Below are 12,637 nucleotides of genomic sequence, written 5' to 3' on the forward strand. Positions count from 1 at the left end.
CAAGGTCAAGCTTCTTTCATTCTTAGAACATTTTCCCTCTGATAGCTAAGACTTTTCCCTCTCATGACTAAGACTTCCATCTCACTCTTGCGGACAGGATAAATCCTTCTTCATACCAGGAGAAATAGTAACCTTGTTATAAGAAAAGCGCCAAGAGAAATAAACTATATCATGCCAAGAGAGTATTAGGCCAAGCCCGTTCTAGGGGGGCTTTTTAACGCACCTGAAAGCAATTATCCTTATCTTGACAGCTTAACTTTGGGCGAGGTCTACAATGAACCGTAAAATGTAATGAAAGAGGGTCATAGCAATAATGAAAGTAGAAGTAAAGTTAGTACTGTAAAATTAAAACAATATTTTTAATCAATGAGCCAAGTTCTTCAAGAAGCAGTTGTAGAAGTAGCTGGATAGAAGTTTTTTTATATAAAACTTTTTATAGAATTTCTTTAAAAATACAATTGTTAATCTGGGCATTTGGCGATACAACACTTATAGAATTGAAGGATTTGTTACCTCAAGCGCTCAGGTATCATAATTTGGATCTAGTTGCGCTTCTATGTCATTTTGATTTATGTTGCTAAGTTAACTTTCAAAAAATTCTATGGCTGGCAACAGCATTTATATTTTTTAAGTTGTTTATTTTTATTTCTTTTAAAATTCGTTCTTTTTTTCTTTTATTCGTTCTCTGTATATATGAAGAAAATAAAGTAAATTAATTAATTCCTAATTAAGTTTAAATTAAATATTATCATGTTTTTAGGGCATGAATCTGAATTGAACAACCTGATAATGCTCTCTCTGATTATTGTTTCCGTTTTTAAAAGCGCTATATGTTGAGCCAGTTTAAATTAAATATTATCATGTTTTTAGGGCATGAATCTGAATTGAACAACCTGATAATGCTCACTCTGGTTATTGTTTCCGTTTTTAAAAGCGCTATATGTTGAGCCACCTCATCTAGGTTTGCCATGTGACATTTTTAGCAATAATCATTGGTCGATTTTCTAGCGTTGCCATTCGGGGAGTTGTAATGAGGCTTTTTTTTGGTGCCGTGTAAGAGAAATATATATATAGATGATGTTTCGTAAATGATGTATCGTATATAAATGTTTTGACATCATTGAGATATTTTAAATAAAATAAACAAAGAAATACTTATGGTAGTTTTTATACTCAAGCTAATATTGACATCATTTTATTTTATATTTCTGTTGAAATAGATGAGGCAAGAGATAAAAAAATATCTCAATAAACAATCTTTATCGTTCATATCCTTGTAAAAAAGGTGATCTTTCAAAGTTGTATCGCAAATTATAGGTTATCAATAGTATTTTTAATTTTTTTTTAAAGAACTGTTCATTCGTTCAATGAGTAGACGATTTATTAATTTGCTCAGGAACCAGTTTTTCATGAATCAGACAAGATTGATAGACTTGACAATTTTGAATTTTTTTCTTTGAAAATTCTTTTAAAGCAGCGTTATTTTATTCGTAAAAAAACCATCACTACCTAAATAAACAAAACTAAATGTTGTTGTCTTTTTAAAATCAAACTGAACAGATCAAGCTTGGTTTGAATCAACATCAAATGCAATTTACAAAGATTATAGCGGTATTTAATTCCTAAAAAACCATCTCTATCAAAAAAAAATGCAAATATTGTTGTTTTTTCAAAATTAAACTGAATAGATTAAACTTGGTTTGTATCAAAATCAAATGCATTTTAATTTACAGGCGAACTAAAATAATTTTTTCTAAATATAAAAGCTATCTTAAGACCATAAATGTATCGATAATTTTCAAAAGTAACATAAATGTTTTTCTAAATTTAAAAATATTTAGAATTTTGTATTTAATTCTCAAAGTGATCAAGCTGATTTACAAATTATACTGGGCTTCAGCAGTTTCTTGTAAAAGGAATCGGACTGACAGTCTTTCACATTTTACAGCTCAGTGTCCAAATCACTGTACCATCGTGGTTCATATTTTTAATATGAAATATTAAAAATAAATTGTTAATTTTTTTAATAACGTCAGGAATCGAACTTTCGTTCTCCGTTTTAGAAGATGCCGGGAGTGTTACTCATTTATAATTACTAGGTGGGCACCTGTGAACCAAAATCACAGAGGCAACATTACTGCCACCACACTACCACAGAGACCTGTTCATAGGGTGGGCCACATTTACACATCACACAACAGAGGACAACACACAGAGAAAAATCCATGCCCTGAGCGGGATTCGGACCCCCTGCTATTGGCTTCGCAGTCAGGCACGCTAACCACTCGGCCACCTGTCCGGCAAATTGTTAAAGTAACCAGTGAATAAGTAAGAAATTAAACAATAGATAGTGTATAAATAAAATAATTTAATATCAGTATTTTGCTACACCGTAAAAAATGCGGTGCATTATCTGTTTGAATTTGGGCGATCCAAAAGGCTGTGTTAAGAAACACTTTATTTCAAATGAACACCAAATTAAAAGTTCTTGTACACTTTAAGGAAAGTAGTTAAATCGAAACAGAAATAATGGAGAAATCGTAAACCAATAATTTACACAATTTGTGAATTATTTTCCCCTTCGGAAACACCGGTTTTGGCGTAGATCTTGCCAGCAGATTGTTTACATCGAGGACGAGATGGCGTGAATTTGTTGTCCCGACAATGCAGTTAAACATCTGCAGTTTTAAAAAATTTCTTGCATCTAAAGAGCAAAAATAGTGGCAACTAATTAACACCAAAGTGGTGCTCCTCTAGGCAAAGCACCAATGGTAGTTCCTGGTGAAGTGAAGCCGCCACAGTGTTCGGTAAAAAATTCCGTGATGGCGTGAATTTGTTGTTCTCTTCCATCCAATTAAACATCTGCTGTATTAAAAATTTTCGCGCATCTAAAGACCAAAAATGGTGGCAACTAAGTAACACCAAAGTGGTTCTCCACTAGACCAAGGACCAATGATAGTTCCTGGTGAAGTGAAGCCGCCACAGTGTTCGATAACATTAAAATTTATAATTAGTTGTTGCTGTTGTTATTAATTTACGTCGCACTAGAGCTGTACAATGGGCTATTGGCGACGGTCTGGGAAACATCCCGGAGGATAATCCGAAGACATGCCATCACAATTTTGATCCTCTGCGGAGGGGATGGCACCTCCGCTTCGGTAGCCCGACGACCTGCGCGTGAAGTCGAGCACTTTACGGTAGCACAGTTTAACGAGGACCAATACCGCACACCCTCGGTCCCTACGCAGACTGATCCAAGTGGTCACCCACCCGCACACTGACCGTAGCCAGTGATGCTTGACTTCGGTGATCTGCTGGGAACCGTGTCTTAACGATCAGTCCACTGCGGGACAATTTATAATTAGAGTAAAATATGATGTCAGTAAAAATACTTTTACATGTAAAGCAAGAATCATAAATTTGGAATGTTTAGATACAATATTTCTTAAAATAAAATTAGTTTGTTAATCAAATGTTGTCGTAGGGCATTAAGGCAAGGGGTGCGATTGTAATTGTTTTTCAGTGGAGAACTTTTATGGTCAAGCTCTCGACTTCTGCCAAGCCCATACGTCACACCAGTTTATAGGGCGGAACCATTCAGACATCTATTCAGCCACAGATCGTAATTTTGACCTGAACCAGAGAACGATCAATCTCCAATTCAGCACCCCCATAGGTACGAGTATAATTTGTTATGGGAACTTGGAAGACTTTGTAGTTTGGCTTCAAAGCAAGGCTTTCTACTGCAAAACAATTAGTCAGAATTATTGAAAGCATTACACAGGGCTTTTTCAAAAAAGAATCCACTGCTCTCCCTATGCTGGACGTGGCCAAAGCTTTTGATCGCCTCTGGCACCAGGATCTCATTTACAAGCTGTTTCATCAGTCTTTTGATATCCGTTCTGTGAAGCCAAGTTCGAAAAACTTGATATCCTTTCTATGCTGTGTGTATATTTGATTTACAAACTAATAATTTAGGAATTCGTGCATCTGTGCATAATGATTTTAATATTATATCATTAAAGTAACCTCATCGACTCTTTCGTGTACAGCATTTTGCTATAATTATAAATTTTAGTGTTACGAAAACTAAAAATGGTGTTACCTACTCTCCGACATGTAGAGCAAAAATTTTTTTTTGATATTTTACTACATTTAGGTTATTTAGTGCTCTTGGTGTGCAAGGGTTGCCATAAAAGTGTGATATATTGTATTTTTAGGTGTCGAGCTGATCTAGGAGGGGGGGGGGCAATGAATGAATACCAATCGCAAAGAAGTTAAATTTTAATCATGCTTTGAAGAAATATCCCCGAATCGAAATATCGTGCTACTTCCTGCACAAATTTTCGGCAGTGATTTGCAAGATGAATTATTACTTGACCTTTCATTCATTATTTTTGATTGAATATAAATATTTAAGATTTTGTCATAGAGCGCAATATTAAAAATTGCATTCCTCATATATGGCTTCAGACATGTTAACTTCATTTTAACAAAGCAGAGAAATAAATTGAATGTAGAACGCTTAACAAACACGTCATTTTTTATTATTTCCTTAAGTGACTTTAACTGTGTATCCTGTAGCACAATCCTTTCGAAAGATCAAGTTTTTGTTAGAAAGAAAACAGAATATACTATTAATCGAAAAGATTAATTAACGTAAACCTTGAAATGAATGTTAAAACTAAATAAAGGAAAAAATTTTTCCTTCGTTGCCCTTAAAAATATCCATTAAATTTGAAGCTTTATTTATATATAACTCTTTGAAGATTTATTACACTATGGAATATAAAAGTGGTAATACCTTTTTAATTTAATTTGAAGCTGAATTATGAAAAACTAAAAATTGATGGAAACGAAACAAAATTGTTTTATGTTTTTTTTTAGCAAATAACCGAGCACTGAAATAAGTGCTGTATTTAAGCTATAAGGTAGAACAAGGAAATTTGGGAACAATAACTGAAGCCTTCTTTGTTATTCTATATATTTTGAACCTGACATTTTAGAGAAATTATAAATTAGTACATTATTNAATTTAACTGTGTATCCTGTAGCACAATTATCTCGAAAGATCAAGTTTTTGTTTAAAAGAAAACAGAATATACTATTAATCGAAAAGATTAATTAACGTAAACCTTGAAATGAATTTTAAAACTAAATAAAGGAAAAAAATTTTCCTTCGTTGCCCCTTAAAAATATCCATTAAATTTGAAGCTTCATTTATATATAACTCTTTGAAGATTTATTACACTATGGAATATAAAAGTGGTAATACCTTTTTATTTTAATTTGAAGCTGAATTATGAAAAACTAAAAATTGATAGAAACAAAGCAAAATTGTTTTATGTCTTTTTTTTACAAATAACCGAGCACTGAAATAAGTGCTGTATTTAAGCTATAAGGTAGAACAAGGAAATTTGGGAACAATAACTGAAGCCTTCTTTGTTATTCTATATATTTTGAACCTGACATTTTAGAGAAATTATAAATTAGTACATTACTTTTAAGCTTACTTCCGGAAATGTCAATTCATTATACGCTTACTTATTTTTTCTATATGCAAATAAAAAGACACTTATTTTATTTTTTTTTTGTTTTTTATTTTTTTTATTTTCTGTGATATTAAATTTACATATTTAATACTATTGTATCATAACAATGTTCTAAATTGAATTGCACATTTCGAAAAATTGTAAGACTTTCACAGCAATTATATCTTTTATGACGTCAAAGTTTTTTTTGCAGATAGAAACATTTCACAATGATGTCAGCGTTTTTGAAGTCTAATTATTTTTCTGTGATACAAAACTTTCACTTTAACTTCTGTGACGTTCTGTTTTGTTTCTGTGATGATCAAATTACAGTTCTTATATTTTCAGCCGAACATATTATTAAATTAAGTTGCATAGATTGGCAGATATAATGCTTTTACAAAATTGTTATCTTTGACAGTGCCTTTTTTTTTTTTACAAGCAACAATGAACCATTAAAATTTGCAAATTTCGATAGAAATATGGTGCAAACTTTTTCAAAGATGTTCGAAAATGGTCTGTTCAAAATTTAATTTTTTTTGAACAACCTGCTAAACACTCTTGACAGGAAAGCGAAACAGCCTTTCTTTTTTATTTTGTTTCCAGCTTTTTCATAGCTTTCGCTGTCTTCTTCTATGGCCATGTAATCCTCTTCATCACTTCCAGCTCTTAAGTAAGACTCACAAGAGTCATATCTCCAATATCTAAAATTTAAAGAGAATATTCTCGCATTACTATGAAGCTCAAGACTGTATTTCTTGTTAAATAAAATTATTGTTCATATGCAAAATTTTATAGATAATAAATTGTGTTGAATTTTGGGTGTAATTTCGAGCTCACAGGTTTTCTAACAACCCAATATATTTTTTACATGTGCTTGTTATTCGAATACTTTTTTTTATATAAAGTAAATTTTGTTTAAATTCAGCTCTCTCAGATGTTTCGCAACAAGACAATGCTTTTGTTTCATGAGCTTGTTGTAAAAGTACAAAAAATGGTGGAAAGTAAATTGTCTTAAATTTCAGATAAAGTGTTTTAAAAATAAAACAGTGTTTTTGTTACATAATCTTGCTTTAAAAATACTAAATTTTGTAGTTAGTAATTTGAGTTTAAATTTAGTTAAATGACGTGCTAGTTTTACATCTTGTTTTTTAATTCAATTTGATTAGAAAAACGTTTGATTTTTAGAAATTATATGCATTAAAATTTTAATCTGAATTTTGATTTCTTTTAATATATGATTATCAGTCGACATTTTGTTCTTCGTCAAAATCATACTGCCGTCCCGAATTTGAATTTTGCAAAATTTTGAGATCGTGTTTTAAAACAGGGCTTTAAATTTTTATAATGTTTTCGAATTCGAAATTCTTGTTTCATGCCATTTTTACGAAGCGCGATTAATGCCTTGTTTTAAGGATGTTTACGATAATTCTCATAATTCGAGTTTGAAAGGAAATTTACGACGAAAAGTTTTTTCTTTAAGAATATCAGTGCACAGTATATCAGTGCATCAATTTTCAAATACTGTTCTTACTCTTAAGGATTCATTTGATTGCAAATGTATGTTTTTTAGTTGGAAGGCGGGAAAATTTACGATACTACCAAGAGATAAATATTACGAAAAAAACTACAACATCTCGCCTTTCCAGAAAAAAGTATTTTTATTACTTAGCTTTGAAGTTTTTTTGTAATAAAAAATACAATGCACAATTTTTTTGTTTTGTATTTTTTACTTCTCTCGACAAATTAATAAAATTATCTTGATTATCAAGTTTATTGCCCATGCATAAAACAAACTAATGTCTCAAGAACATATACTTTTTCGAGTCATTTATAGTCGTTAAAATTTTAAGCTTTATCAAGATATGAAAACAGATATTATACGAATATGAAATATTACTCTATGTAAAAGAAAATGGAAATTTCACACAAATAAAAAATTGATGCAATACATATGTTTTATGACGGAGTCTTTAATTTAAAAAAAATCCTGAAACAGTTTAAATACCTCCTTTCCGGAATGCCATACTCGATAGAATCCTTGTCATGGACTTTATCCATGCTGCCCAGCTTTGCAATCATTTTCTCAGTAAAATAACTGGAGTGCACCTTTTCATCGCTATCACTAAAAAGAAAATGAATTATGAAATTTAGCATATTTTATTGTTACATGAACTTGTTATTGAAAATTATGTGTTTTGTAATTGTTCTTAGTTTTTGAAACACAGTCAATTGTTTCATGACTTCATTCATGCTTAGTGGCAAATTAGATATTTCTGATTTAATATGTTTTGGTTCTATCCCATATAAGGGCGTCGTTCCTAAGTTTTGCAGTTTTGTTATTATTTTTATTTTTTGAGATAACACAGAGATGGTTTTATAATTTCAAAATTTCGAATGATTTACACCAGTCACTTGCATGTTCCATAATAATGCGCATCAAATAATTATTATGCATCATTTTAGGTAAATTTATCATGAGTTTTTCTCAACATTGAGTCATTTACAAAAATAAAATTTATACGAGCTAAAAATATAACGAAAAAGTAAATTTCTTCCATTTTTAATCTCTAAAACAATTTTTTTTATGTAATACGAATAATATTCAAGATCTGTTACAATCAAGTTAACAATACAAATAGTTTTACCAAAAACATTACCACGTAATTGAAGGATATACAAATTAATTTACCTTTTCATTTCAACCTCCTCAACTTCGTCATTCATATTATCTCCATCAAATTTATTATCCATCTCATTCTTAAACTCCAATATCATTCTCTCTCTAAAAAAGAAATAATTCTCATAGAGTTATTTTAAGCTCTAGCTATAAATTAAGTTATGGAATCTGACGCTAAAACGTGGTTTCTCTCTTAATAAAATAAGCATTCGCTTCATTTAATGCATTTGGATTTTTGACTTTCAAAAAAGTAAGAACAAGTAACTGAAAATAAGGTTTTGCATGGTTTAGTCAAGAGAGCTGTCTGAAATTTCGACACTTTTGTTGCGTTTTACTTTTTGTTAATTTCACTTCTTAAAATAATTTGGAAACATTATTAAAAATAATATTTTTTTAATGTACCTTTCCTCAAATTCATCTTCGTCTTCCTCAGACATAACCTCTGCCTCTATCTCAATCATATCCTCATCACTTTCAATGCTAAAGATATAAAAGAAAACAATTCTTTTAATTCGTTAAAAATAGAAATTTTTAAGAAAACAAATTTTTTTAATCTAATATTTATGTTATATATAAGTTTAATTCAACATTTTCAAACATGGACTTTGTAACAACACCTTATAACTTCATTCTAAGCAGCAAAACATTTGCTTGCTAAGAATTATGATGCTTTTAAATTATGCTTAAAACATTGATTTAATTTTTAACAAAATTATCACGGGCATCGGTAATTTCCATATTCTTCAGGTAGCAGAGCTATCTGTAAAACTTGGAGCAATATTTATGTTGTGCATAATATATGTAAAATGTATCTGAAAGAAATACTCATGCATATTTTTAACAATAAAATATCTATCAAAAAATAATATCCTTTATTTATTGTTTTTTTTCTTCCTAAAATTAAAGTTTCTCATTTTCTTGGAAAATTTACCAAAAATTCATCTGGATCTATTAAAAAGTCGCGTTTTATTTTTATATTTTTGACTCAAATTTTTATACAGACATGTTGCTAAATTAAAAAAAAAAATGTTNAATTTAGTAGGAACAACACAACCTGTGACGTAGGCTATATTATACCCAATTAACTGAAAATAAGTTTCGCATAGTTTAGTCAGGATCGCTGTCTGAAATTTCGACACTTTTGTTGAGTTTTACATTTTGTTAATTTTACTTTTTAAAATAATTCGAGAAACATTATTATAAATATTAACTTTTTAATATACCTTTCGAACTCATCTTCGTCTTCCTCAGACATAACCTCTGCCTCTATCTCAATCATATCCTCATCACTTTCAATGCTAAAGATGTAAAAGAAAACAATTCTTTTAATTCGAAAGTTAAAAATAGAAATTTTTAAGAAAACAAATATTTTTAATCTAATATTTATGTTGTATATAAATTTAGTTCAACATTTTCAAACATGGACTCGTTGGTAAAGAATAATTTGAGAGGTTCACTCAGTTAAGTAATTGAAAATCAAAGCATAGCGTGAAACATTTTATTCTAAATAATTTATTGAATAGTCAGTATTTGGTGTGGTTTTTAAATTTGTGGTTCAACAACTATCCTAGGATTGGTTCTACAAGATGTTTATAAGTTATGCATCCAAATGAAAAATTTAATGTTAAACAATATGATTTGATTAGGTTCATAATAGAGACTCAAGCCGCGCTTCTTTCTGTCGTTTTTAAATTCACTGCAAAATAAAGAGCAAGATTTTTAAAGATGCAAAATTTCCGAAAAACGTCATTTTTTTTCTTTGAATTTGATTTTCCAATAATTCTTCCCACACCACTGTCAAAAACTCACTTTGATAGTTTGTCACACCCTTTCAAAAATAGATCATTCTCTGGTTGAGGAAGAAACATTTTTAGGATGCTCAGTTTGAAAGTAACACTTGGTTGCAAATAAAACCTATTTCAAATGTTGTTAGTGCTGATTCTATGGATTATGACAAATGGATCTTATGAATTTTGTCGAAGTTTGTTGAGATGGTTTCATTATTAGTACCATTATTCATTTTTTTTTTCAATTTTTCAATAAGTCGTAACATTCCTCTGTTAAAAACCCAAAGTGCCAGTTTTTGACATGGTTGCCGCACTTTTGCTATCACATAATAGACTATGAAGGAGTTTTAGTATGTTTTGACTGACTCGTTTCATTTGGTTAAGAGTGAAATTTATTTCAAACCTTGTTTAAACTGATTACAAAATAATTTGTAAAGAAATCTTGTTTTGTTGTACAAATATTTAAAGCAACTTTGCGTATCTCAGCTAAAGTAGTGGTTAGTCTACCTGTGTCGTTTCTCAAAGAGTAATTATTTTTACAAAGAGGTAACATTATATAACAAAAAATAAAATTTTAGATATTTAATTACAAATTATATTAATTTGATGATTACGTTAGCACAAATAGTTAAAAAGGGCAACATCGTTCTAAAGAATAAAATGTTCCGTACAATGTTATTGAATGTTTTTAACTGTCATAATAAATCAATGGTTTGGTGTATTCAAATTCTGTCTTTCATACTACTGCAAGATTTTAAAATTTTCGGGATTTCAACGGGATTTTTCATTTAACTTTCTTTTAGCATCAGGACTTAGAATGGTAGTTGTAATTTTTAGGTAAAATCTTAGTTTATTCCCAGTTTTTACATTCTTAAACTTTCCTAAATAAAAAATATTATTCTGTTTTTAAGCAAAAGAACTTAGAAAAATTTTTAATTCATATTCAAGTAAGAATTATTTATTTGTGTCCTTCACTTGCAGACTTTTCAATTAGTTAGGCACTTTGACAGCAACCTTATTGAAAATATTGTTGCTATTTATCAATTTTATTAAAAATAATGTATGATAATTATGACTTTAATTAATTTAATTCAGTTTCAGTATTGTATATTTTGCTTTTTTTTAATCTTTATAGTTCATATTGCTGTATTTGCCCAATCCTTGATTATTTTCCTAATTTTACTTCAACCTTGATTATTGAAATAAATTAGATAATTAAGGATATTTATTATGAAATAAATAATTTTAAATGTTACCATTTTTTATTAGGTTTCCTCTTTAATCAGTAGGCCTATGCTTATACACATATAATACCCTGATTGTTGCATGCTTTGGCTAAGGAAAAAAAACACTATTACCAAAAATGAAAAGAAAAAAGGTAGTTTTTCTACATAATTAATTGGTCAGTTAGTAACGAAATTTATTTCAGAAATAAGCATGTCTCTCATTTAATAACTGAAGACCTTTCCCTATAATCAATACTTAATATTAGTATCAATAACTTCTGCAATTTTCACTTGATTTCTTTGAAAAAATTGTTCATGAACTTTGAACCTTTCTTCCATTTTTTTTATAAATAAAATGGCATGTTTAAGAAGAAATGCCTCTAAAGTATTAAATACCTTATTGGGAAAAAAATTTGATGTGTGATGTAATGACATTAGTGATACAATGATAGAAACTGGCAAAAATATTCATAAGAGTTAGAAATATTTTTAATGTGTGCATGAATGCAAGATAGGCCTATCTTTTTAATTTTTCAAGAAAGGTTTTCGATTATGTAATTATGTTAAATTTTGAAGCCAAGATCAACTTGAACATTAACTTTGAAAAATTCTCTGTAACTGTTTTCTTTAAAATCATTGTTGTAAGCTATTATTTAAAAAGCCATTTACGAATGTCATATTTTTTCAGACTTAAAAAGTACATAATTCATTTTTAAAAATGACCCGTTCTAGTAATGTTTGTCAAAATAAATAGGTGTCATTTAACATTTACTTCAATTTCTATTAACTTTTTGTATTGTGTCGTGTACATAACAGCCAGTTGTTAGTTTTTAAAATTAATTTTGATATTTATAAATTTTAGAGCAAATGTTCAACAACAGCAAACGTTCAAACGTTAGCAAACATTTGAAATGCTTAATTGAACATGAAAATTTAATGTAATGAAATATTTCAAATGAGAAACTTACTGCACACGATGGAATCTTGCCCAAAAAGCTCTCATTCCTAAGTAGGTCACAAGTGAACGGTAACTGCATGCAGCTGTTAATTTCAGATACTATCTTTCTTACTTGACTCAAAACTCTTCAAAATACAAGTACATCCACTCCCTACAAACATAATATCTAATAAATACTTCAATTTTCAGAAAAACGCTTTTTTCTTTTAATATTTAATTTATTTTTAAGATTTATTAAAACTTTGCATAAATATGTTCTTAAATCTGTACTAAAATACTGTGCAAATCTGTAAATTATTTTTAATAATTTCTGTGCTAATGATGTTTTTATGCAGTAACGTATTAACTTCATTAATGCAATGAATGTTATATTTAACCAATTAGTTACATTATTATTTGCATTAATTGTTTTTTAAAAATTAAAATTCAGTCAGTTGGAGCATTTTTGCTGAATG

General features: G+C 29.3%; 1 protein-coding gene across 1 annotated transcript in view; it reads right to left on the bottom strand.

The window, feature by feature from the left end:
* The window catches only part of LOC122272431 (aspartic and glutamic acid-rich protein-like), a 15,289-nt gene extending 3,062 nt beyond the window's left edge, over positions 1-12,227 (bottom strand). Inside the window, exons 1-7 of the mRNA XM_071177008.1 lie at positions 12,193-12,227; positions 9,435-9,509; positions 8,614-8,691; positions 8,224-8,316; positions 7,540-7,656; positions 6,080-6,235; positions 3,872-3,942 (exon numbers count right to left, since the gene is read on the bottom strand). Of these exons, the coding sequence (XP_071033109.1) occupies positions 3,872-3,942; positions 6,080-6,235; positions 7,540-7,656; positions 8,224-8,316; positions 8,614-8,691; positions 9,435-9,509; positions 12,193-12,227 (625 nt within the window). The remainder of the gene's footprint in view (positions 1-3,871; positions 3,943-6,079; positions 6,236-7,539; positions 7,657-8,223; positions 8,317-8,613; positions 8,692-9,434; positions 9,510-12,192) is intronic.
* Positions 12,228-12,637: the final 410 nt, after the last annotated feature.

Source organism: Parasteatoda tepidariorum, chromosome 2 (assembly GCF_043381705.1).
Source record: "Parasteatoda tepidariorum isolate YZ-2023 chromosome 2, CAS_Ptep_4.0, whole genome shotgun sequence".
NCBI classification, from domain to species: domain Eukaryota; kingdom Metazoa; phylum Arthropoda; class Arachnida; order Araneae; family Theridiidae; genus Parasteatoda; species Parasteatoda tepidariorum.